Source organism: Centroberyx gerrardi, chromosome 7, assembly GCF_048128805.1.
Source record: "Centroberyx gerrardi isolate f3 chromosome 7, fCenGer3.hap1.cur.20231027, whole genome shotgun sequence".
NCBI lineage: Eukaryota > Metazoa > Chordata > Actinopteri > Beryciformes > Berycidae > Centroberyx > Centroberyx gerrardi.
The window spans coordinates 26,901,213-26,923,833 of NC_136003.1; the positions used below are offsets into that span (position 1 = coordinate 26,901,213).

General features: G+C 46.2%; 1 protein-coding gene across 1 annotated transcript; it reads left to right on the forward strand.

The window, feature by feature from the left end:
• Nucleotides 1-305: 305 nt before the first annotated feature.
• On the forward strand, nucleotides 306-22,604 carry LOC139918267 (liprin-alpha-3). Its single transcript, XM_071907584.2, has 31 exons — nucleotides 306-367; nucleotides 467-650; nucleotides 4,757-4,858; nucleotides 5,036-5,306; nucleotides 5,360-5,394; nucleotides 5,857-5,985; nucleotides 6,168-6,260; nucleotides 6,931-6,983; nucleotides 7,094-7,187; nucleotides 7,403-7,537; nucleotides 8,320-8,403; nucleotides 8,705-8,836; nucleotides 9,513-9,575; nucleotides 9,665-9,744; nucleotides 10,553-10,721; nucleotides 11,100-11,293; nucleotides 12,132-12,372; nucleotides 13,320-13,453; nucleotides 13,549-13,703; nucleotides 13,879-13,978; nucleotides 14,104-14,185; nucleotides 14,330-14,530; nucleotides 16,078-16,143; nucleotides 16,710-16,733; nucleotides 16,905-17,080; nucleotides 17,524-17,621; nucleotides 19,185-19,360; nucleotides 20,442-20,510; nucleotides 20,610-20,778; nucleotides 21,906-21,967; nucleotides 22,257-22,604. The coding sequence occupies exons 1-30, from the start codon at nucleotides 306-308 to the stop codon at nucleotides 21,956-21,958; spliced, it is 3,624 nt and encodes a 1,207-aa protein (XP_071763685.1). The 3' UTR covers nucleotides 21,959-21,967; nucleotides 22,257-22,604.
• The last annotated feature ends 17 nt before the right edge of the window (nucleotides 22,605-22,621 follow it).

Here is a 22,621-nt window from a genome sequence, read left to right on the forward strand (position 1 = left end):
CCGCACTACTGCCCCAACCACTGGCAACCTTTCCCTTCACCTCCTCCACACGCACACACACATCCGTCGTCCCAAATCTGCCCCCTTCAGTCATCCTCCAGCTCTAGTTCCTTGCCTCCCAGCCTCGGCCAATCAGCTTGAGAGGAGAAAACGCCTAACGAACGCATCGACTGCTGTCCGTTTCATGAGGAGAGCCAGCCGGTGGTTCGCCACACGCCGCGCACCAGTGTCCTAGAGAGACCGCCGGGCCGTACGACGGACAGCCCCCGCTTCTCGGACGACGCCTCACGCGCTCGGGCCTCAAGATGATGTGCGAGGTGATGCCCACCATCTCGGAGGATGGGCGCGGCGGCGGGGGAGGCGGCGGGTCGTCCTCCCCGGCCGGGGGAGGAGGAGGGATGGGCGGAGGGATGGGAGGCGTCGGGGGCGGCTACGGCAGCCGAGAGCCGCGGGGGGGCGGCGGCAGCGACGAGGGCGGCAGCACGGGCAACCTGGAGTCTCTGATGGTGAACATGCTGACGGAGAGGGAGAGGCTGCTGGAGAGCCTGAGGGAGACGCAGGACAGTCTGGGCACCGCCCACCTGCGCCTCCGAGAGCTGGGACACGAGAAGGAGTCGCTGCAGAGGCAGCTGTCCATCGCCCTGCCGCAGGTACGACTGCTGAGGGGGTGCACTGAGGGTGTGTGTGTGTGTGTGTGTGTGTCAGAGTTTCCCCTAGCACTGAATAGTTTGGGTCTCCCTGCGAACCCTCCTGAAAGAATTTTATTACTCTGGGTTTCAGTGGAGAGTTTTAGTGTCACATGATGTTTCAGAGGCTTTTCCACTCAAGAAGCATATTCTAGAGGAAACACTGGTGTGTGTGTGTGCACGTGTGTGTATGTGTGTTTGTGTGTGGCAGTTTTGTCTATACACACATGGGTCAACTCTGCCACAACTCGCTCTTTGTCATCCTGCCTGTACATCCTGAAGGTAACGGGATGATATTTGAGGTTGAAGGGGACTTTTCTCTGTGTTTTCCCTCAACAAAGTCAGAGTGAAGGCGTGTGTGTGTGTGTGTGTGTGTGTGTGTGTGTCTGTGTGTTTGACAGGAGGAGAAAGGTTATGTAACGTGTAACTGATATGTGTAATAGACTTGAAATTACATGCTCAGTCGTAGTAGGTCTGATGGTATTGCACAGCCTGAGGCACAGAGAATTGTGTGCGCACATCCCAGATTGAGCTTAAAGGAACAGCTGACCCCAAAATGAAAATTCACTCATTATCTAGTCAACCTCATGTCAGTTGAAACTCCATTGAAGTTGGTAGGACCACCGAACACACAGCGAGTTAGTTAGCCCCCCTTAGTTCCATCTCAGCCAAAATATTAAAGTTAGCTACAGCGCCAACAAAAACGCAGAAAATGTCCATAAAATGTCTCCAAACAGCTCCTGCAATATAACTCAGATGTTTTGTAGCCAAACGATTCCACTGTAGGTCCAGAAGTTCAACATTTACCTCATTATCTCCCATATTTTCCTTACTGACAATGCACGCACCCGCCGTACAGCAACAAGAAGAGCAAGAAGAGGTATACAGTCTGTTTGGAGAAATGACTGACTTTGACTGCATTTTATTTTGGGGTGAACTATTCCTTTAATCTTAGGTGCAGGGCAAAAAACGACTTAGGTCAGCAATGAACTAAGACTGAACGATACCAGCTTTACTTGTGCAACAATTCAAACCAATGAGAGTCTTTGTCAAGCAGCGCCACTCTCATTGGCCAAACTCTGGTCTGTTCGGTGCTGGATAGTTCAGTTTCTGCTATATTTTCAAGTTGCTCATAATGCATATTAACCAAAGCTGCCTGAAACTTTTAGATGATGTCAAAATGTTGCATTTGGTAGATTCATTCCCCTCAGTTGGGTCCTTGTAGGCTACAGATGCCAGTATTATCCCACATCCCGATGCCCGAGAGCTAATCATTTTGTAATTCCACTCAACATACAAGGACTCCATCTCTATTTTCAGACAGGCGACATTGTGGGATGCCTTAGGCAGCGATGATGCCTCCCTCATTGTTAGTACCCATTTTTCTTCTGTTGCTATGCCTGAAATATCAAAATGAAATAACAGATACAATAGTGCTGCTGCACATTCTCACAGAGAATGACTGGACATTAAAGGGCCATATTACCTCACTGAGAGGGAGATCAATATGGCGCACACATCTGCGGAAACACACACATATACGCTCACTCGCACGCACACACACACACACACACACACACAGAGAGGCACACATGGAGTGCTGTGATACATTCTACAGTAGCAGAGTTCATTGAGTGCGTCTGGTGTGTGTGCAGACGTTGCCAAGATTGGAGAGAGAGAAAAATAGGAGAGAGGGATGAAGAGAGCGACAGCGTGGTACAGAGAGAAAACTGGTGATATGAAACACACAGAGACTAACAAATCAAGTCCATTTGCATATTGCTGCATACTAATAAGGTGGCTTCTAGAGTCTATTTTAGGTGTCGTGGATTACGACAGGGGGAGATTGAGATGGATGAAGGGGGGGAAGAATGGGAGGATTGAGACGGGGGGGAGTGTGGAGTCGGAAGATGAGGGGAAGTGCAAGAGGTAAATGCCACAGTACAGCGGGGGAACATGATGATTTGCATCCTCTATCTGACCAAAACGATGGCGGATGAGAGAGGAATGTAGAAGGTGTGAGAGAGGCTCGGCCTGGTGGGGTACTGGTGGTCCACACACCATCTTTTACATGAATCAATCCCAGAATTATGAAATCCTCCGGGCCCAGAACGTGCCATCTGTACACGGCAATTTCCCCCCTTTTTTTTCTCTCTTCCATCTCCTGTAGTCTTTCCAATAAGCGTCTTCCTTTCACTCCTGCCTTCCATCCTCCCCAGCCCGGCGAGGGCACCGACTAACGAGGGGCTTATTATGCGCTGTATCTGCTCGCTTGTGCCTCTGTGTTTTGTGGTATAAATATAAGTGTTTGTGCGAGGGAAGATACCTTATTTGTTGCTTTGTGTGTAAACGGATCAACACAGAGAGAGGAGATAAGAGCAGCAGCATGCATCACTGCCCTTCAGTCGCCAGTTTGCATACGCATGTGAAAACACACATGATTCAGCCGTACACGTGTTTGAGGACGGGTCGTGCGTGCAGCATATGTGTGTCACGCCATCATCGCACACGAGCAGAGCAGCGCCGAAAGCTGAACGGCAACCGGGGCATGGGGGGCGGGGGGGGTGGGGGTTGTCGTATGTGTACACAGTCATGTGTAAGCTCAGACAGTTAGCGAGCCGAGAGCCGCTCAGCGGACTGTTATGATTGTGAATACAGAAACGCGGACATCATCTCGCCGCGGCGGATAATCACCGCTGAAAGTTAGACTCAGTCCAAGTGGCCTGTGCTTGATAATGTCAGTCACGGTCTCTTTGTTGATTTGTTCCCATAGATACAATACAGTTACACAAAAGAGAACAGATTTTAATCATGACCATCACCATCATACCTCACAATTATACATAATTGGCAGTAAATTGCACAAAATCAAACTCGACTGGACCGCCGTCAATGGGAAATGCAGGAGATTACACCGCGCTGGCGTAAATCCCGTCTTCTCATGCCTCTTTAACCTCCAGGCATTTGTTTTAATGACGGGCAAACGCACACAGTCAGTCATGGTTATTATGCAATTAAACCAATTTCAGGCGCAACGTATGCAGTAAACCTGGCTGTTAGGTTTTATGTCGAGGTCTGGTTTAAGACTCCCCCAGGCCGCCAGCCATGAGCACTGTGGTAGATATGGCAATGTTTATATGTGCTATTACAGCGGTTGTTAGTGAGACGTTTCCTGTCTCAGCCAAAATATAGGTGCAATTGTGTGTGTGTGTGTGTCATGCTTCCATGTGTGTGTTCAATGCCTGTGTGTGTTTGCCTGGATGCTTGTGTCAGTCTGAGCGTACTTGTTAATTGCTTGTTATGAGTGTTAATGAAATTAAGACTTGTCAAGTTGTTTGACTTTGTTAATTGGACTGTATTGTTAAAGGAAAATATTGGGAAAGTACCTTTTATTCCTGGGTCTGTTTTGTATTTTTCTTATTCCTGCCTTCAACTGGCCAAATGTAGACGACATGACGTCAAGTAGAGATATTTCCAGCAGCTATAATGGAGTTGGATAGCAGAAAATTTCTGATCTGAAACATCAGTGGTAAATGTCAGGTTTTGGTGTCAGTCCCTCAGAATCAAAGAGCAAGAGCTTCTCTCTAGACTCGCCATTTTGCACCGACATTCAGCAGTCATACAAGGAGAAATCCATCGTAGAAGAGGAAGAGATGCCAATTTCTCCTCTGACAGTAGCCTCAATAGACCAGAATGCAATGCAGCTACAAGACTCTCACTCTTTCTTGACTGAAAACTCTCACTCTCTTGCTCTTTCTATCTCTTTCTATTGTTATTGCTCGCTCCACCTACATGTAAAACCCAGCTGAACACAACAATTGCACATGCGTTCTCTGGGGGTTGTCGAAAGGCATTCTGGGAAATGTAGGAAATCACTAACTGAAGTAGACGAGGCAGGTTGAGGGAAAGTGGGTACAACAGAACAGTAAATTGCAACACTTAAATCACAAAATAACTCCTGGAATGCTGATACGTTACAGCGATTTTGAGGTGGATTTTTTCTTCATCTGTACTCATGACCTCATGCAGCAGCGCTGAGTCGATAACAGCACCCCCTTGTGATCCTGCAGGAGTTTGCAGTGCTGACCAAAGAGCTGAACGTCTGCCGGGAACAGCTGCTGGAGAGAGAGGAGGAGATAGCAGAGCTGAAGGCAGAGAGGAACAACACACGAGTCAGTACACCTCTTTGTCCTGTAGTGAAGTGTCTGTGTAAGAGCGCCATATGTTCCTGTGTTGATGAATGCTTAGTTTAGATGTTTTCTTGTCCGCATTTTCATCTCTCCCCAAATTCTTAAACGTGAAGAGGCTTTACTGTACCTGAACCGCGTGTGTTTCTGTGCGTCCCCTAGCTGCTGCTGGAGCATCTGGAGTGCCTGGTGTCCCGTCACGAGCGCAGCCTGAGGATGACCGTGGTGAAGAGGCAGGCCCAGTCTCCGGCCGGGGTCTCCAGCGAGGTGGAGGTCCTCAAGGCCCTCAAGTCCCTGTTCGAGCACCACAAAGCGCTGGACGAGAAGGTGCGGGAGCGGTTGCGGGTGGCTCTGGAGCGGGTGTCTACCCTGGAGGAGGAGCTGCAGTCTTCCTCTCAAGAGGTGAGTTTCACGTCTCCTCGTTCGTCTCGCCGCTGAGCCGCTGATGGAGGCAACTCCTGACGATTCTCCTCCGTGTCGGTTTAGGTGCTGTCTTTAAGGGACCAAATCAAAAGACGGCAGCAAGGACTAGACAACGGCAAAGAGGTAATGGAACGTACTTCACATTCCGGTTCTGTTCGGGAAATCTTGACCACACAAATGCAGATGCTAAATTTCAGTCAGAGAGTTTGTATTCGATTGTGACACTTATAGGGGCATTAAGTAATCTATAGGGCTTTTAAGTGCTTTCTTAGTCCTGGGTTAACTTGTGTTTTAGCCCTGGACTAACAAACATTTCACACAGGCAAATTGCATAATGCGATAACCCCGACTTTAGCCCAGTGAAAATCCAGTGGGTGGGGAGTTTTTGTTCCAAAACGGAGTACAGGCCAGAAAGTGAGTTTTGAAAGAAATCTCAGCACCCGTGAAGTATCTACTATGAACACACCGCACATACATTATGGTCATTACGTGCGAAGACACACACATTTTACTCATTGCACCTTCAACTAAACCCAGTTTTTATTTCACTCTCCACACAGCGGCTTCCCAACGGCCCTTCCTCCATCTTGGACGATGGAGACGTCGACAGGCAGCGAGAGGGGGAGATAGAGCGGCAGAGATCAGAGCTGGGCCAGCTGAAAGAGAGACTGGCCCTCATGTGCAGACAGGTACTTGACTGGGGGTCGCTGCTGTGTTCAGGGCACGGTCTGACGCTTTCACCAAAACAAAACAAAATATTACAAGCTGCGGATGCTGTGGACAGAGAGTGATGTGTGTGTGTGTGTGTGTGTGTGTGTGTGTGTGTGTGCGCGCGCCCGACCTTGTGTCCCGCGTTCTCGCTGCTCGGCAGGTCGGGGAGATAGAGGAGCAGCTGACGTCCGCCAGGAGGGAGCTGACCAGATCGGAGGAGGCCAACCAGAAACTGCAGCGGGATGTGAAAGAGGTGAGACTCCCTGACCTGTTGATAGAAAATAAACCGCCGCTATCTGGGTCTGTCGCAGCGGCACAAAGAGTCTATTTTGCTCATATGTGACAGTTTGCTATGGCAACAAAGCCATTTGCCTACTTGGCAGCAATAACTGCTACTGTACGCACAAGAGTCTCTACTTGCCCTGTAGCCATGGTGACAGTGCCATCGGCAGAGCTGCAGGCGTTTTGTATGGATGCAGCGCCGTTAATCACCCGGTGTGGTGGCAGCTGACTGAAAGGCATGCGGGGCATTTTGGGGCAAGAGGTAGTCGAGCCAGTTTACGCACCGGGCCTTTTGCCTCTCCGCCCCTTTCCCTCCGCTCCATGCTGTATGTTATCCTCGCCTAACTGCTTTACCTTACCTGCTGCTCCTCTATGCTTCCCGCCGTCTTCCCCCTCCCTCCTCTATCTCTTGTGACTTGTGCAATAGCATAAGTGGGTGCTCTTGGAAACTGTCAACAACTACTCTCAACCAGTCATTATCATTCTTAAGCTAATAGGTGTTCAACTCTGCTGAATTCCCCTTTGATCAGCAGCAACTTGACATTTGCCCTCTCCTGCTCGCTCTGTCTGGTCTCCTTTCCCCTCTGTTTCTGTATCTAAACTTTGTTTGTGCCTTTTCTCTTCTCTTTCACTTCTCCCAGGCGCTCTGTCAGAGGGAAGACATGGAAGAGAGAATCACCACATTAGAGCGCAGGTTAACGCTTCCCTCCATGTCCATGAACACTCAGACATTTGCTCTGTTCAGCTTTTGAATGCGCTCTACTCACGGCCCCGTCTCGTCTGCCGCTGTGTTCTGGCTTGCAGGTACCTGAGTGCCCAGAGGGAGGCGACGTCTCTCCATGACATAAAAGACAAACTGGAGAACGAGTTGGCCAGCAAAGACTCTCTCTACAGACAGGTGGGAAAGTCTCTTTGATCCCCGTGTGTGTCCGTGTCTCCGCCGCCGATCGACACCTTGGCCGTATTTCACATTGGCAGACAGAGCACGCCATTCATGCGTTTTCTTTCTCCGGGTGGCTTCAATCATGTCTGCTGCCCTTGGCGATCTTCACTCATCCTTCCCATGTTTTCTTCTTCGCTCCCTCACATCCTGTTTTCTTCTTCTTCTTCCAGAGCGAGGAGAAGAACCGGCAGCTTCAAGAGCGTCTGGACGATGCCAAGCAGAAGCTGCAGCAGACCTTGCAGAGGGCCGAGACGCTGCCTGAGATAGAGGCCCAGCTCGCCCAGAGAGTGGCGGCGCTCAACAAGGTGTGTGTGTGTGTGTGTGTGTCTGTGTGTGCACCTGCGTGTGCACGAGGAGTTACGAGGTTTCCACACGACAACAACAGCAATATGTGCATGCATGTGTGCATAAGTACATGCATGCATGAATGTGCATTTGTGCATAGACGTGATTGCGTGTGAGCGCGTTTGTGTGCGCATGTGTGTGCGTGAGCGTGCAGGCTGGTGCAGGCATGAATGTGTGTGTGTGTGTGTTTGTGTGTGAATGCATGGGTGAAACGGAACATGAGATATAAAATGACAGATGGATACCAAACATTTTTATCACGCGGTGCCAGAAATTCATAAGCAAACAATCTTAAGCCGAAACCCTCTTCAGGTCACAGAATCAGCACAGCCAGTTGATCCTTGGGTACTCAACACGTCAAGCACGAATTCTTCATGACTGGCTGATTTAATTGCTGATTTAGATGTTAACCTTTGTCATTCCTGTAAACACACTTTAAAGTCCTGCCACAAAATTTTGCATACACTCTCCTGCCAGCAGCCTAGCCTCTTAAATGGCTACACTTACTTAAACATGTTCAGGCAAGACGGCTTCCCTGTGAGGATAAGATTGATGTCGTGTAAGACATAAGCAAACAAAAGAGGGATGGTTGAAACAAACTTTCCTGTTGCACTGTGATCTGTACAGACACGTAACTAATTGGTAGACTCGGTCAACAAGCTATTTCCTTTGTGTTAATTTGTATTGGTGTTGCGACATGGTGCGTGTTGTAACCCCGTTTCCTTCCTCTCCAATCATTCAGGCGGAGGAGCGTCATGGCAACTTTGAGGAGCGACTGCGACAGATGGAGGCGCAACTGGAGGAGAAGAACCAGGAGCTACAGAGAGTGAGTCATGCTTGCTTTTCCATCTCCTCTCTCTTTCTCTCTTTCTCTCTGTTTTTCATCCTCCCCCTCTTTCATACCATTCCTCTGTCAGTCTTTACGCAGCACAAAGGCGCGCTAATTTTCCAAAACCCTCTGTTTGACCGTGCACATTCAGATAGAAATCTTTTTCTCTCATTCTCAGTCAAGCAGAATGCTTGTTATTAACTCTCCGCCCACCCTCCCTTTCTTCCTTCTTGCGCTCGCTTCTTTTTTTTTCTCTCTCTCTCTTTCACTCTCACTCGTCTCTCTGTGTTTCCCTCAGGCGAGGCAGAGGGAGAGGATGAATGATGAACACAACAAGCGTCTCTCTGACACGGTGGACAAGCTGCTGTCCGAGTCCAACGAGAGGCTGCAGCTCCATCTGAAGGAGAGAATGGCCGCTCTGGAGGAAAAGGTGGCCCGCTCAGACCACACAAACATCCACAACAACATCCACAACAACATACACAACAACATCCACAACAACATACACAACAACACAACAGCTCTTCATTTTGATAAGAAACCACTAAAGCTGCACAAGGCAAGATTCTCATGTCAAATTACAAAGTGGAAAAAAACAGAGAAGAGCGTCCCATTCCCACTAACTGAGATCCCAGAGATTCATCCTGTTTGCCTAAATGAAATTCTGGTGAGGGGTATGGACACTTTTCCACTTACAGTTAGTGACGAATCAAAACTTAAGAGTGAAATCCAAACTGTCTCCTAAACAGCAGTGAGCAGAAAAAGCTGGACTCACCAACATTAGATCTTTTCCTCTCTCGTCCCTTTGGTATCTTTGGTATAAAGAATCTTTTTTAGAAGGTTTACTGACAAGACGTTACAGGATTTCTGGGTGTTGAAGTTCAAATTTTTCAAACAGTTACCTTTGGAGACACCAGCATGCAAAGATACCTAGTGCAGCTTTAAATGACAAGAGCTGTGTTGTTAAAAACAATCCTGTTAATAACCAAGACTAGTTCTGTAATCACACTATCCACTACTCTCTGTATCTGACTTGTGATCTGAATTTATGAATATATTGTTGTTGTTTATAGTAATATTTTTTCCCATCCTCCCCCCCCCTCCAGAATGCACTATCTGAGGAACTGTCTAACATGAAGAAGCTCCAGGATGATCTACTGGCGAACAAGGTGGCCACGCCTGCAGGCTTCATTCTTAGTTGAAGACCTTTGACATAATGTTTCTGCTTTCACCAACTCCGTCTCTTTTCCCCTCCCAGGACCAGCTGATAGCAGAGCTAGAGCGGATTCAGCTGGAGTTAGATCAGCTGAGAGCCAGGCCTGGGGGGTCTTATTCCAGGTTGGTCCCCATTTACACATCAACACCACAGAGAGAGAGAGAGAGAGTGAAATTCGAACCGTTATTTTGTTTTGTTTTGTGTCTCTCGCGTTGCCTTGGCTCACTGTATAGATGCCAGCGATGAATCTGTGATCGTTTCAGACATTATGGATAAATCACTCAATGATGGAGGCGTTTAACACGTCAGCAGTCCCATAACTGAAACTGTGTTGATATATATATACACTCATTGACTGATGGCGCGAAACACACACATGCATTATCAGACACTCGATGCTCGCTGGCTCCCCCCCCTCTCGTCTGCACGTCTAGACACTTTCTGTGCATTTTATGGCAGAACTGTGAATGTGATGCACAACTGGCACATCCTCCATATATGATGTCAATTCACTTATTTGTTTTTCTTATTATTAATTTAATAATTTTAATTTAATTATTATTATATTCTTCTCGTGTGTTATATAATGCATACATCTTGATGTTTTAGTAATTTTTTACCCATTTGATACTGCATATATTTCAGATTTTTATTTTATATGGTACATATTTTTTGGATTATTTTTTTCTTTGCCCCAGTATGTTCTACTGCTATCATTTTGCACAACCATATAATGCTGGCATTTTCATTCTCGCTTTTCTACTTAACACATTCTAGTGTTGAAAGTATGTTGCCCTCCATTTACTGTATTCTATTTTTCTTTGATGTACTCTATTACTTTTTCCGCCGCTGCGAGCCAGTTTCCCCCACAGGGATAATTATAGTTTCGTCTTATCTCACATCATCTTATCTGCGGCTCTGTCTCTGTAGTCGCTCTCTGCCAGGCAGTGCTCTGGAGTTGAGGTATTCCCATGGAGGCGGGTCCCTCCCGGCAGGCTCCACCACTCACCTGGATCACTATGGCAACGCCTCCAGCGGGGGCGTGGTCCGGCGGAGTCACCGGGCCCGCTGGAGCTCCGCCCGGGAAGACTCTACCAAGGTGAAAATCTAACATCCCCAGGGTTGAGCTTCTTACTCCAAAATCGGACTCATTACATTTTAATCATTACTCATGACTGAAGAAATCTTATTACTTTACTTATTACTACCTGGGAGCCGTGATTCATGACACTACACTTTGTGACATTACTTTTCCATTACACCATCAAACTTATTTTTTTGATGCGTAACTACTGTATATTATTACTTGAAATTTAATAATTTGTTACACTACCCGTTACACATTAACATGTTAACCACTCAATACTGATCATCTGGATTTCTAAAATTAGTTTTTGTCCAGGAACAATAAATAACGGTACAAGGATCAGATGATGATTGTCTGATATATGTTGTCTTTCTTGCTGCCTGTGTGCAGTACCCAGACTGGGAGAGCGGGGCTCTGCCGGGAACCGGGTTCGACGCGGGCATGGAGGTGGCCTGCTCCGACGAGGAGGAGGACAGGGAGACGCTGTTTGGCTCCGAGCTGCTCTCCCCCAGCGGACAGACGGACGTCCAGACCCTGGCCATCATGCTGCAGGAACAGCTGGAGGCCATCAATAAGGAGATTAAGTAAGGAAGGGCAGCAGGAGTCTCGGGCTGGCTGGATGCAGGGAGGGAGGGAGGGATACAGGGGAAAGTGAGACAAACAGATGTCCGCTGGGCGTTGCAAGGTGAGGCGCTCGGCATACCTTAGCCTCAGTGACTCCAAACCTGATCTTGTGTTTTTTTACATTATAATACAGAGCAAAAATAAGCATAAATTGAATTCAAACTAATAAAAATCACATCAGGGGAGCATTCAAGCCCAGTCTTCCTCTGAACTCATAGTTTGGTGACCTTCGTCTAATAATTTATCACATCCCTTACAAAAAATAACAATAATAATACATTTTAGAAGGGTACTATACAAATATCACAGCAAAACTAGTCCCTGTAGGAATATTATATAAATACCATAGCAGATAAAATCCTATAAAGTACAAAAAAGTCACTAAAAACCCAGTATTGAGTACCACAGGCACACATAGTCCCTATAGGAATGTTAATGGAATATAATAGTGATATTTTGTTGGGGATTGACCAAATATTAACATTTTGTCTGTCATCGGTTATTGCTCTACTTTGGCCTCAGAAATGTAGTTGATATAAGAAGGTTTTTGGTTTTGCTAAAAGGTTAAAAAAATAATGGAAGAAAAGTTAGTAATTCATACCTAGGAATCTATAGGTGAGTTGATTTTGGCTGATTGTCACTTGCATGTTGAAGAGATTACATATATCCTAATCTTCTACGGCTTAGTATTGGATGAACTGCATATCGCTGAGTATTTCACCTTTTATTTTTTCATCCAGTTAAGGCACAAACCCCAATTTTTCTCCCTTACGCTTTCGTCTCCCCTCTCAAAACCAGACTGATCCAGGAAGAGAAGGAGAACACGGAGCTGCGGGCCGAGGAGATCGAGAGCCGGGTCAGCAGCGTGGCTCTGGACGGCCCGCCCATCCCTCCGTCCTCCCTGGGGAGAGACAGTACGGGACGCGGCTTCATCCCCTCCTCCATCACCTCCTCCACCCTGGCCTCCCCCTCTCCCCCCAGCTCCGGACACTCCACCCCTCGCCTGCCCCACTCCCCCGCCCGCGAGACCGACAGACAGGTACGGTCCGCTCACGTGGCCGCATATGCTTCAGTGTGAACTTCTGTTTCTGTCTGTGTGAACTTTTTGTATCTCACCTCGGTGTTCACATCCCCATTTATGCTTCAACAGCTTGTCCTCCAGACAGTGAGTCACATAAAAATAAAGCATAAAGTATAAAGCTTGCAGACAGGGTCAAGAAGTTCAGTTACTGTTCAGCTAAGGACAAGTGCGCGATTTAAACGACTTTGAACGTGGTTTGATGGTTGGTGCCGGACACACAGGTTCCAGCATCTCAGAGACAAGCGCTCTACTGGGATTTTCTGCACCACAGTGTCTAGAATCTACCGAGGATTTACTGAGTCCTGAAGGTGAAAATGCCTCATTGATGGTGGAGGTCAGAGGAGACGTGTTCAAGCTAAGAGGCGGCCCACAAGTCTGCAAATAACAGTGATGTGCAGAAGGGAATCTCAGATTACACAACTCGTCGAACCTTGAAGCAGACGGGTTACAGCAGCAGAAGACCGCGCTGGGTTAAACTCCTGTCAGCTAAGAACAAGAAGATGAAGCTGAAGTTGGCACGTTAAAACCCAAACTGGACGACTGAGGAGTGCTAAAAGGTCCCGTTTCCGTCGCGATATGCTGATGGCAGGGTAAAAATTTGGCATAAACAGCATGAATCCATGGATGACTCCTAATGGAGTTCAGTCCTTCAGATCTCAACCCAAGAGAGACCTTTGGGATGAGCATGAATGCGCCGCTGCAACTTCTGCAGCACTGCGTGACGCTATCAAGTCAGCATAGATCAAGAAACGTGTCCAGCACCTTGTTGAATCCAGGTCTCGGAACAGTTCAGGCTGTTCTGCAGGCAAAAGCTACTAGCTACCTACTGAAGTGGATACTGCCTGTACATATGTGCTTGTAGACTTTAATGTTCTTACTCAAAAGGTTTCAATTCCCTATTTCAGAACAACAAAGACGACGATCGGTCCCTTGCCCTGCTCGACTCTACGCCTCCTCCCACTCCTCGCGCGCTGCGACTGGATAGGATGACCCTCACCCACCCGGGGGCGATGCTCGATGACCCCCGGGAGTTTCGCAGGTAAGGCGGCCGGGGCGCTGTATATCAAATGCGATGCTTTTCGGTGCGTAGGTTTTTTTTTTCTCTTCCTCATGCTTCCTCTTGTCCCTTCCCAGTCTCTCAGCAGATGGCAGCAGCTCCAACAGCAGCCAGGATTCTCTCCACAAGTCCAGTAAGAAGAAAAGCATCAAGTCTTCCATCGGTCGGCTTTTTGGAAAGAAGGAGAAGGGACGGATGGGCCAGCCTGGGCGGGACGGATCTGCTTCTCTCGGTAAACAGATGGAGGATAAGAGGGGGATATCAGCGACTATAGATCATTAATCCACATTGCCATTATTTTGGTGTAAATGTGTTTGAGCAGCTGTGGCTTTGTTTGAGGCCCAGTGGGTTTTAGGTATCCATATTTCTAGTTCTTATGATCTTTGACCTCCCTGTGTCTCCCCTAGCTTCTACACCTTCTGAAGACCTGGCCTCTGGAGACCCTATGGGGATGAACAAGACCGGGACTCTGGGACCAGCGGATAAAGACCGCCGCAGCAAGAAGAAGTGAGTGTCAGGGAATGATATCGCCTGTTTTGTTTCCCTTTGGTTTTTAGATTAACATTTGGTTCACATTCTCCCTCTAGAATAGCACCAAATAAGACATCTGTAACTCTTCTGCTTCCTACCAGGCACGAGCTGCTGGAGGAAGCGTGTCGCCAAGGCCTTCCCTTTGCATCCTGGGACGGCCCCACGGTGGTCTCCTGGTTGGAGGTACTGTACAGCCACAGAAAAATAACAAGATGAGAGAAGTCTGAGCGAGATATTAACTCAAGCAACAAAACTTCAATCCGAATGACATTTTTTTTTTTGCTCATTTCTTCCTCTTTCCTTCGTCTGTCATCTGTTTCCTCCCAGTTGTGGGTGGGGATGCCGGCCTGGTACGTCGCGGCCTGTCGCGCCAACGTGAAGAGCGGCGCGATCATGGCCAACCTGTCGGACACAGAGATCCAGAGGGAGATCGGCATCAGTAACCCGCTGCACCGCCTCAAACTCCGGCTGGCCATCCAGGAGATGGTGTCCCTCACCAGCCCCTCTGCCCCGGCCAGCACTCGCTCTGTGAGGCTCCTCACCTGCTAAACCTGCTACACTGTGGCCGCACATACAGTCAACTTACTTACTTACTTGAAAGAACAAAAGGAAACATTATGACCACAAATGTGTTCTCATGACATAAAAAAAAAAGTCCAGGCACTCATATGGGTTTGAATGTTAACAAGGCTTTCATTGGAGAAGGCTAATAATAATAATAATAACCTTTTTTTGTATAGCACCTTTCATACACAACATGCAGCTCAAAGTGCTTTACATCAACAAAAGGCAGATAAGAGATAAAAAGATAAAATTCATATAAAAGAACAAGCAAGATGCATTGCATTAAAAGAATCAAATCAAGTAAAATAGAAAGATAAAAGAACACAACAAATACTCCCACTTTTAGATGCACATTGTGAGTGAACCCATATGTTTTTCTTAAGGCTAAGACATTAAACACCTACCTATATCCACCTATGCCTTCAACAGGGAGTTGGAGTACTTATTTACTTACCAAGGCCTGTTGTGAAGCACAGGCTTTACGCTGGGAACACATAAACACTGCATTCATATTGTAGCAATATGAGGTAGACATAAACCAGATGTTCATTGTTTTAAACTAAAATTAGATTACATGTTTATGATTCCTGGTGGAAAATTAGGTCATTGCAAACCACAACAAGTAACAGGATACAGCAAAGAAAAATTGAATATAAATCAGGATATATCAAATGGGGCTCATATAAAGATGCAAAACCAACAATTTCAACAGTAGAACTTTCAGGTAGAATGTGCAAATGAAACGTCTGGGAAAATTAGGGTTTGTGAAATGGCAGCAGCAGAACTTACTGAGACAAAGAGAGAAAGGATGCAGAAAATGTATGATATGAAAATATACCAAAAAACATGAAATGTATGCAGTAAAAATATGAGTGTATTTTCCATAAGAGAACGATGGTAAACTCCACCAAAAGCCTGCACATGGAGCTTGGTAATAAAAGTTTCCCAGTTTTTGCCTTCTGACACAAAGAAAAACCAGATGTTGAAAACTCTAGTAAAATGGATGCACGCACATACATTTGTGCTCCTGCTCTTCTTGTCTCCTATTCCACAGAAGATAAAATAGTGAATAAGCAAAAGCTTTCTTCTTCTAATTGTCCATTTTGGAAAAAATATATTGCCAAATTTTGGTTTGGCATTCCAGTTCCCTGGTTTGGCTTCCTATTCATTTACAGCGGGAATCATATTGAATCATTTTGCAAAAAAGACATTTTTCAACGAAATGCAATGCTGAAAATTAACAGTCATACAATTCAATTAAACAAATCGCTTCTTACTGCATCAATTCACATAAGTGGTTGAAGTTGAAGCTCTTGTTTATCAGAATCACCGTGGCAACGGGAAAGCAGTTTGCCATTGCGGTTAACTGACATCCCATGATGCCGACCCGTATGGCTTTTTTTTTAGGCCGCAAAGTGAACGCAGCCAAAGTGCACAAGCAACCTCACTGCATGCTGACACACTTTTTCTCTCCTCATGGTTTCATTTTGCTCTTTCTCCGTCATCCGCAGTCGACGAGCAACGTGTGGATGACCCATGCGGAGATGGAGTCGCTGAACGCCGCCACCAAGCCTCCGGTTAGTGAGCCGCCCGTCCCGTCTCCGCTCGACAAACCCTGTTGTATCTGTTGGTTCCTGCCAGTCATTCGTTTATGTTTTCACAACGTTTCGCTCAGTTTTGAATCATGTTCAGGGTCTGTCCAGTCTGAATCATGTTGATGAGTCTCTCCCCCTCCCCCTCCTCCTCTCTCTCTCTCTCTCTCGCTCTCTCTCTCTCTCTCTCTCTCTCTTTATATCTCTCTCTCTCTGTCTTTCTCTCTCTTTGTGGGCCCAGGCCATAGTGTTGAGCATCTTCTTCTCTCCCTCTGGTTGCTGTTTCAGTGTGAACTGCTTCCAACTAATTACCCGTTCACTAACACGCTGTTCCTCCCTTTGTCCTCCTTTCCTGTCGCTGCTCCTCCTCCCTCCTCCTCCTCCTCCTCCTCCTCCTCCTCCTCCTCCTCCTCCCCCTGCTTCTCCTCCATCACCCATCCATCCGTCCATCCCGCTCCTCCTATCCTGCTCTCCGCCCTCGCCACCTCCATATCACTCTCTCTGGCTCTCTCTCTGTCTACCTCTTCTCTCTTCTCTCGGCACCCAAGGAGCTGAAAGAGTTCAGCTGGGACCAGGTGAGGATCGACTGCACCTTTCGAAACACAACATGCCGCAAATTAGTCAATACCATTAATAATATCTCTCCAGAGAAACCTCACAAACTAGCCACAGTGAGTCATGAGTCGCTGACAGATACGAAGCCAGCCGTGAATCACTGTTGATCATCTGCGACTGTCCCCCTGTAGATCCTGGCCTATGGCGATATGAATCATGAGTGGGTGGGCAACGACTGGCTGCCCAGCCTGGGTCTGCCACAGTATCGCAGCTACTTCATGGAGTCCCTGGTGGACGCGCGCATGCTGGACCACCTGACCAAGAAAGAGCTGAGAGGACAGCTCAAAATGGTGGACAGCTTCCACAGGTAGAGCTCAGCCTCCTGCCCCACCCCCCCACCCCCCACCCCTCGTCTGGTTTCTCTCCGCTGACAGACACGGCCATAACTCTCTCACGCTCTTTCCTCACTTCTCCTTCTCTCACTCATTCTTTTCTGTTGACTCTCCGTCTTTGTGTGCGTGTGACTGTGTGTGTGACTGTGTGTGTGACTGTGTGTGTGTGTGTGTGTGGCATGGGAAGTATGACGGTGTTAAAAGATATGCTGGGAGTGCTCCTGCTGTTGTGACACTCTCACTCCGCAGGTGTGTGTCTCCAGGCCCTCTGTAAGGCCCTTTAAGAGTTGAGGGGGGGGGGGGGGGTGTCAAAGGCACTGGGATTGTGTTAATGTTATCTGAGCACAGGTGAGAGTGGGACCCTGCCCTCAATTAACCCGCTGATCCGCCGACCTTTTGGCTCTTTGACCTCTCCCAGGGTCAGTTTGCATTACGGCATCATGTGCCTGAAGCGTTTGAACTACGATCGCAAGGAGCTGGAGAGGAGGAGAGAGGACAGCGCCCACCAGAACAAAGGTGAGCTCGTTTTCTCCGCCGTGACCTCACCTACGCCCCAAACTTAGCCCACCCATCTTTTGCTCTTTTCATTCAGTGACTTTGTTTTGTTTATGGCATGCATAGAATTAGTGATTATTATATAGAGCCTTACAAACAGATCCAGATCCATTCTTAACACAAACATTATTATTATTCAAACATATGTTAACCCATCATTTTTCTTCTTCTTCTTCTTCTTCTTCTTCTTCTTCTTCTTCTTATTATTATTATTATTATTATTATTATTATTATTATAAGTAGTAGTAGTAGTTTTTGTATCATTAGTAGTAGTAATAGTAGTAGGCTTGTGGTAGTATTTGTATTATTAGTATTATTATAGATTCGTTGTTAACAACCCTTAAACTTTTTTTAAACTTTACTTAATCCCCTAAACTTCTTCCCTTTGATTCTTTATTAGCACAGCACAAAAATACTTTTTTTTTTTTGGTAGATCAACTTTAGCATTTCAAATAAAATAGAAGTTTGGCTCAGACAAAATCATTGGCAGCCAAAAACAAAAATTTTAACAATTGTAATAAATTTAATAAAACAAACATTCCCTTTTTAATTCTGATGTCTCCCACATTGCTGGAAGCAGTTTCGGACCACCCCTGTGTTTTTATTTTTATTTATTTATTTATTTTTCTCTCATGCCTTGAGCAGATTATAACCCACAGCTCTCTGGTGCAATGTGGCTGGCCTAATGATTACATAAAAGTCAACAAGCTCAGCCATTAAACAAACCCAAATCTCTCGCTCTCCCACTACTGCGCCCGGGGATACACATGTTGTACATTTTCAGTCGGCTCGTCTTGGCTAATTTCCTCACAGAAGAAATTCCCCAGTGAGGAAATCTGTGAGTTTTGGGCTCGTCTTGACGATGAACTTGACATGTACAGTCCACGTCAGAAAATAAATCTGTGAGGAGGAGCATTCCTGCATTCCTCCTCATCGCTCATCAGCACTTACAGGGAATGTGAAGGTTGTTGTAGTTAAGTGTAATTTGTGGTATCAAAGAATTTGTCTTGTCCAGGACATTTTTTAATGTTTGAAATTGCGTACAAAACATGTTAATCTATGAAGAAAAAATTTTTTGTTCATAATGTTGAAAATGAATGCAATGTACACTACCAGTCAAAAGTTTGGACACACCTGATTAAATGCACTATGTTTTTCATTCTCTTAAAGCCATTTTGATCTAAAGGCGTATGCTTAAATGCTTGAAATTTGTTTCTTAGACAAATATAAATAGTGAAGTTGATCCTATGTATGAATTTCTTTCCAAAGCCTTTTCCTTTCCATCAAGGCAAAGGGCGGCTACTTTAAAGACTCTAAAATATAAGATAGTTTTGATTTGTTTAACACTTTTTTGGTCACTGCATAATTCCATTTGTGTTATTTCATAGTTTTGATGTCTTTACCGTTATTCTAAAATGTGACATCTTGCTGTGATGTCTGCAGATGCTTGGTTGTTTTCTGACTCTTATTTCTCGACCCCCCTCCCCTCGCCTTCTTCTTCTTCTCCTCCTTCTTCTGTCCCAGATGTGATGGTGTGGTCCAATGAGCGCGTGATGTGCTGGGTGCAGACGATCGGTCTGAAGGAGTACGCCGACAACCTCAGCGAGAGCGGCGTCCACGGCGCCCTGCTGGCTTTGGACGACACCTTCGACTACACCGACCTGGCCCTGCTGCTGCAGATACCCAATCAGAACACACAGGTAACCGGCAGAGCGTCAGAGGCGGCCAATGGGAACGCTTTCTGTGTTGGCACGTACATATTACCCACTCAGAAAATAGAAGCCATTTCTACTTCTGAAGGGCTTTCTTGCTTCTGAAGTTGCTGCTATTCAATATGTTGAAATTTGACCATTTCCATTTCCAAAAATGGTCCAAAAGTTTTCTCCCCAGAATTGTATTCTCTGCAAGATGGGAAAGCCTCTGAAACAGCATTTAGATCATCATGTGACACTAAAACTCTCCACTGAAACCCATGCTAATGAAACTCTTTTAGACTGGTGATCACTTATTACCAGTTTGTGTGCCCGTTCCATACCTCATGTGTTTAAATAACAAGCGGAGGTACTGTCTGTGGGTAGAGATGTCTTATTCCCTTAAAACTTCCAGTAATGATCGGAGGCTTTGTTTACTTCAACTGGCTTTTGGTCAGGTAGTCGAATTAGAGCTGCAACGATTAATCGATTAATCGATTAGTTGTCAACTATTAAATTAATCGCCAACTATTTTGATAATCGATTAATCGGTTTGAGTAATTTTTTAAGAAAAATAAGTCTAAATTCTCTGATTCCAGCTTCTTAAATGTGAATATTTTCTGGTTTCTTTACTCCTCTATGACAGTAAACTGAATATCTTTGGGTTGTGGACAAAACAAGACATTTGAGGACGTCATCTTGGGCTTTGGGAAACACTGACCGACATTTTTCACCATTTTCTGACATTTTATAGACCAAACAACTAATCGATTAATCGAGAAAATAATCGACAGATTAATCGACAATGAAAATAATCGTTAGTTGCAGCCCTAAGTCGAATATTGGCTCAATATATTGCAAACCAATATATCAGTCTAACCCAACTTCCTCCAATAAGAGCAGGTATGTGCCTGCCAGGCTCTTCCAAATCACAAGCCTCAGCTGATTCATTAGAGCCAGGACATTACTGGTTTGATGCCCGCATGAAATTCAAACATGAACTAACCAGTAGTAAATCATCATCATAAAACATGTGTCATCTGCAGCGTCCAAACTAATGTTGATCCTCTGCATCACTTCCCTCCTCCAGGCCAGACAGCTCCTGGAGCAGGAGTACAACTCCCTCATCTCCATGGGAACCGAGAGACGGCCTGATGAGGTCAGTATGCTAATCGATTCGCCTTCGCATTGTTAAAAAAATACAAAAATGCAGACTTGACTGACTGACGGTCACACAAACACACTCTGTCTCTGTTAGGATGGAACGAAGACGTTCACCCGCTCGCCCTCCTGGAGGAAGATGTTTAGGGAGAAGGACCTGCGGGGCGTGACCTCTGACTCCGCCGAGACCCTGCCTGCTAACTTCCGTGCCTCAGCCATCTCCACGCCCTCCGTGACCCTGAGAAAGGTTCAGAGTGATGGTGAGTGCCGCGACCCGCGACCTCTGACACCTTCCTCCGGCTTCGCTCTCATGTTCGCATTTTGCTCGACTCGCCGGAGCCCTCCAGGCGCGTCTCAAATTAACACTCGGCGTTCTTCGTTTACGACGATGAGTCGAATCCTGCTACTCTATATGGCGTTGCTCATGTGAAGAACATGACTGGAATCAGGGCGACTTGGTGCAGGAGAGGGGAGCGAGCTCAGATCAGGTGCAAACTGTTTCGAGTCTCTGCTGTTGTCGTGCAGATCTGATTGTCCCAAGTCAGTCTCAAGTCTCAAGTCAAGTCTCAAGTCTAAATGTAGAACACCAAGTCAAGTCAGAACAAATCAAGAGTCCAGTATCAATTTAATATCTAAAAGAAAACTAAATATCTAGGACTTTTCAATGCAACATGGTTTTAATAGGATAAAAACTTGGTAAGAGCATCATGAGTTTGATTTCTATAATCAGTTTCAACTTCAATAAATTCAATCATTTCATACAAATTCAGAAAACAGAATTTAAATTCAGTCGTCTGCTGGAACAAATCTCATCACTTTCAATCGGAGTCATTTACACAAACACAAGATCTCAAGTCAAGACTTTAGAAACCTTTTCAAGTCGTCAAAGTACAAGTCAGAGTCAAGTCCCAAGTCACCAGAACCCAAGTCAAGTCAAGTCTCAAGTCTTCTCTTCACGCATCAAGTCAAGTCTCAAGCAATTAAAACTGTGACTCAAGTCTGACTCTGAGTCCAAGTCATGTGACTCCACCTCTGCTGATTGTAAATGAGCCATGCACTCGAATCTTAATTTCTTGCAAATGAGGCTAGAACAGCAAATCATTTTGTCTTGGGGCAGCATGCAGCACGTGTTATATAAGAGACCGAATGCAAAAGCGGAGTCACATGCACACAGCGGCGCGCTCCCGGGTTGTTTTCATGCTCCTCTGCCATTAGTTTTCGCAGTGGAATTTCACAATAACAAGGACCAGACGGCTCTAAGTACAGAGGAAGACTATTATCCCTCATTCCTCTGCTTAATAGGAATGCCTGCTGAAGGTCAGTGTTGTTTGAGACGTCGCGGTTATGATAATGACCCCTTGTCTGTTGTCTTTCTCCCGGTCTCTTAACGCAGCGAACTCCGGAGCCCGGGGTGAATCCGCCTCAGTGAGGACGTACTCCTGTTGAGCGGCCGAGGTGAGAACCGCCGCAGCCAATTAAACTCCCGTCTTGTCGGGCTTCCTTCATTTGTGTGGGGCGACAAAAACCAGTTGCTCCAAAACCTCCGAGATAGCTTGCACATGTGCCGGCCACATTTTTAAATTTTTTTTTTTAATGTATTTGTTTGTTGTTGTGGTGGATTGGTTCGAGCCTGGGATTTTGGTAGTTTCCTTGAGGTCTTCAAGCGGTGGGTTTGGTCGGTGGGGATTTGGGCAGAGGCCATTGGAGGCAGCGGCGCGGGAATAACGCTGTGTTTTCTCCTCAGGGTGCTGACTGGATTGGGACTGGAGGACCCTCTCGCTCGGAGAAAGAAGCAATGAATATAACCATTTACTTAAAAAAAAAGAAATCTATCGGTCTGACCATTCTGCAATAACAGAAGTAGAGAGTACAACGCTGAAAGGAACAAAGGGGAAAATGACATGAAGAATGTATGAATGTATTATCAGACTAGACGTTCGTAGGAAGGTAGAATGGGGTCAGCTGTTTTATCTCTCTCTCTCTCTCTCTCTCTCTCTTCCTGTCACTCTGTCTTTGTTCTCTCTCTCTCTCTCTCTCTCTCAATGTGACTGTGCTGTGGAGTTAAAGGATAATACCGGTGTTTTTTTGTTTTGTTTTGGGTTTTTTTAC